Below are 3,682 nucleotides of genomic sequence, written 5' to 3' on the forward strand. Positions count from 1 at the left end.
AGATATGAGAGAAATGCACAGACACAACTAGACTTTCTCCATAATGGGCTCTGTATAAATGATAGATAAGGGATGAAGCGTAGCAGAGGAAAGTCTTTAAATATCATGTAAACTAGATGTCTGAAGTAAACAGAGCCTTACTTTTTCCAATGTTATACCTAAAGTTGAAAAAGGACAAAAAATAATAAATGGCATTACAATGCAATTTTCCAATTGCATTAATACAGTAGTGTTTGTTGTTCTCATTTTGTCCTTCTGTAAATCTTCTCAGTTTTAATTAGAAATAGTTCTGTTATTTTCCACTAACTGTAACGGGCCAAGCTGTCCAGGAAGGTTGTATTTACAGTCACAGGAAATTCCAGTTTCAGCTGCTAAATTGTCATGGGAGCTGTCAATCAACCAATCAGTGGCACTGGGTGACTTTCATCAAGCAGAATTGGGAATTGGTGGTCCCTCTAGTAAAAAAAAAAATGCCTCCAGGATAGCAAAACTGACAGGGTCAACAGGTATTTATAAAACATTTGCTCACACCAGTATGAAAACCTTGAACATCAATACTTACAAAGAAATAATGGTAGTTTTTTTTATATAAATTTAGTATTTTGGTTAAACAAGTTGGGACCAATTTTACTTTTCTTCTTTCAACTTAATTTACTTTCACCTTAATTCATGCTTATATAAATCAGTACCTATAAGAAGCAGACATATTTTTAATGAAGAATACACAACTGCAAGAAACTAACAATAAATAAACAATTATTAAAATGTATTAAAATACACAGACTTGTGTACATGTTTTCTTTGCAGAATGGCTTGGAAAAATGACACAATTATCAAAGAATTCATCCTTCTTGGACTCTCCAGTAATCCCATTATACAAATCATACTTTTTGTGATATTTCTGATCATGTACTTGATCATTTTAGTTGCAAATTCTCTTATTGTCTTTGCTACAGTCACTGATAGCACTCTTCAAACCCCTATGTATTTTTTCCTCACTAATCTGTCTCTAGTGGACATCTGCTATTCATCCTCAATAATACCACGGATGCTGAGAGATATGATGGTGGTCAAAAAGACTATTTTGTTTGCAGATTGCGTTGCACAAATGTATTTATCTCTTTCATTGGGGGAAGCAGAATGTGTTCTTTTAGCTATAATGGCCTATGACCGCTATATAGCAATCTGTGATCCTTTACATTATACTACAATTATCCACAGAAGTTTGTGTATTAAGATAGCTACAGGAACATGGATTTGTGGATTTCTCTTATCTATTTCTCATGTTGCCTTAACGTGGAATGTGGATCTTTGTGGACGTAAAGAAATTAACCATTTTGCATGTGAAGTACCAGAAATCTTAGCTTTGGGATGCGGGAATGTTACAGTTGTTGAGTTTGTGATTTTTATAGTTGGTGTTATTATTTTAATTGTACCCATTACTTTTATTATCATTACATATATTAAAATTATAAGAGCCATTTTTAAAATAAGCTCTTCTGCAGGACGGAGAAAGGCGTTTTCCACTTGTGGCTCTCATATAACTGTTGTAACCTTGTTCTATGGCTCAGCTATGGCCACCTATATGAAACCTCGATCCAAGTCATCTCCTGATACAGATAAACTTTTTGCTATCTTTTATACAATAGTTACCCCAATGTTAAATCCACTGATTTATACACTAAGGAATAAGGAAGTTAAATCAGCTCTGAAAAAGGTTTCTTGTAAGAACATATCTTTTCTTCAATAGTATAGTTTGAATAAAAAAATTAAAAAAAAGATATAGCAATCATATAACAGGAATGTTACCAAAGCATTGTGAGCTTACAGTATAAAAACTGTCAACACAAGCTAAATAAAGTAATGGTATTCAACTTGTATTTTATTAAATAAATAATATTTTATAAATAATTTGAAAAACAAATAATTTGTAAAACAGAAAACATCAAAATAAAGTATTTTATCTGATTTGAGTTAAATTTGCCAGTCTATTTATTACCTAATAATATATTAAAGAAATCCTTCAGACTTCTTATTTAGAATGGATTCAGACTCCATAAAATCTGAACCAAGCAAGAGGGAGGGTAACAGGATGCTTTTTTTGGATGCTATACCAAATATTTTATATTTTCTAGAGACCGAAATTGCCTGCTCCTGAGTAAGTGAACTATGCTTCACGAAACGCGTAGAGCTCAAGAGGCTTTTTCAACTGATAGTTATTGTACAAGCAAGCATCCAATTATTCCTATATTGCCTATTGTTGGTATATTGTATTAATCATTGTATCATTTTTTATGATTGTACCATGTTACCTTTATGTATACTGTTTACATTCCCCGTTCTATTTTATAATACTCAATGTACAAATGTTTAAGTGCTATGGTATATATTTCATTAAACATGTGATGATTCATCATATGCTCCGTTTTGCTTACCAGCAGCTGTGTATGTATTACCTATACATCATCACGTATGCACTGGCCACACCCCCTAAAAGTCCCACGTTTTTAGCCTTGAATACTATGTGTTCTTATTTATATATACATTAGGGATGGAGACCCCGTTGCACAGGTCTCAATCAAAGTCCCAATTTCCTTTTCTTTCCCAAGTGTCCCTTTCCCTTATCCTCCTCAGTTTTTCCTTCCCCCCCCCTTTCAAATCTTCCCTTAGCTGGTCAATCCCTTCCAGTGTCATGACCTAAATTCTGACCTGCAAGTAAGACAGAAGTAATCGAGTAGTGAGTTTAACCGCTTTGGACCACCCGCCGCAGTTATACTACAGCAGGGCGGCCCTCCTGCGTGAACCGAAGTAGGTATACATCGGTCGCGCTCCTGCAGCTAGGGGGCGAGCATGTGCCACTGGCGGCGCGCTCCCACCCCCACTCATGAGCGGGGACTCCCATGCACGGGGCAGGTGGCTCAGATTGTGGACTGATGCCCGCAATCTCTCCCCGCTGAGAGAGAAGGACAGGCAGCTGTTATAAACACAGCTGACCGTTCTTCTCTCTGCAATGATCACAGAGCTCCTGTGATCCTTCTATATAGGAACACAGGTTTCTGTGATCATTTCACAAGCCGCGCTCCCATACAGTTAGAAACATGCCCCTAGGTACACATTTAACCCCTTGATCACTTACTGTGTTAACCCCTTCCCTGCCAGTGTCATTATTACAGTAACAGTGCATATTTTTAGCACTGATTACTGTAGTAATGTCACTGGTCCCCCCAAAAGTGTCAAAAATGTCAGCCAGGGGTCCGATCTGTCCGCAGCAATGTCGCAGTCCCTCAAAAAATTGCAGATCGCCGCCATTACTAGTAAATAAACAAAAAAACAATATAAATAACATAAATCTTTCCCATAGTTAGTAGACGCGATAACTTTTGCACAAACCAATCAAAATACGCTTATTGCGATTTTTTTTTACCAAAAATATGTAGCAGAAAACCAATTGGCCTAAAAAGTTAAAAAAAATTATTTTTATTTTTTTTGGGAATGTTGTATGGCAGAATGTGAAAAATATTTTTTTTTTTTTTTTTTTTTTTAGAATTGTCAGTTTTATTTTTTTGTTTATAGCGCGAAAAATAAAAATCGCATAGGTGATCAAATACGGCCAAAAGAAAGCTATATTTGTGGGGAAAAAAAGATATCAATTTTATTTGGGTACAGAGTCTCACAACCGCGC

General features: G+C 35.7%; 1 protein-coding gene across 1 annotated transcript; it reads left to right on the top strand.

The window, feature by feature from the left end:
* Positions 1–808: 808 nt before the first annotated feature.
* On the top strand, positions 809–1,750 carry LOC309558000 (putative olfactory receptor 2B8; the record flags this gene model as incomplete). The annotated part of the gene is made up of 1 exon (XM_082260909.1): positions 809–1,750. The coding sequence occupies one exon, from the start codon at positions 809–811 to the stop codon at positions 1,748–1,750; it is 942 nt and encodes a 313-aa protein (XP_082117035.1).
* Positions 1,751–3,682: the final 1,932 nt, after the last annotated feature.

This window comes from Pelophylax lessonae (genome assembly GCF_965119305.1).
Source record: "Pelophylax lessonae genome assembly, chromosome: 6".
Lineage (NCBI taxonomy): Eukaryota > Metazoa > Chordata > Amphibia > Anura > Ranidae > Pelophylax > Pelophylax lessonae.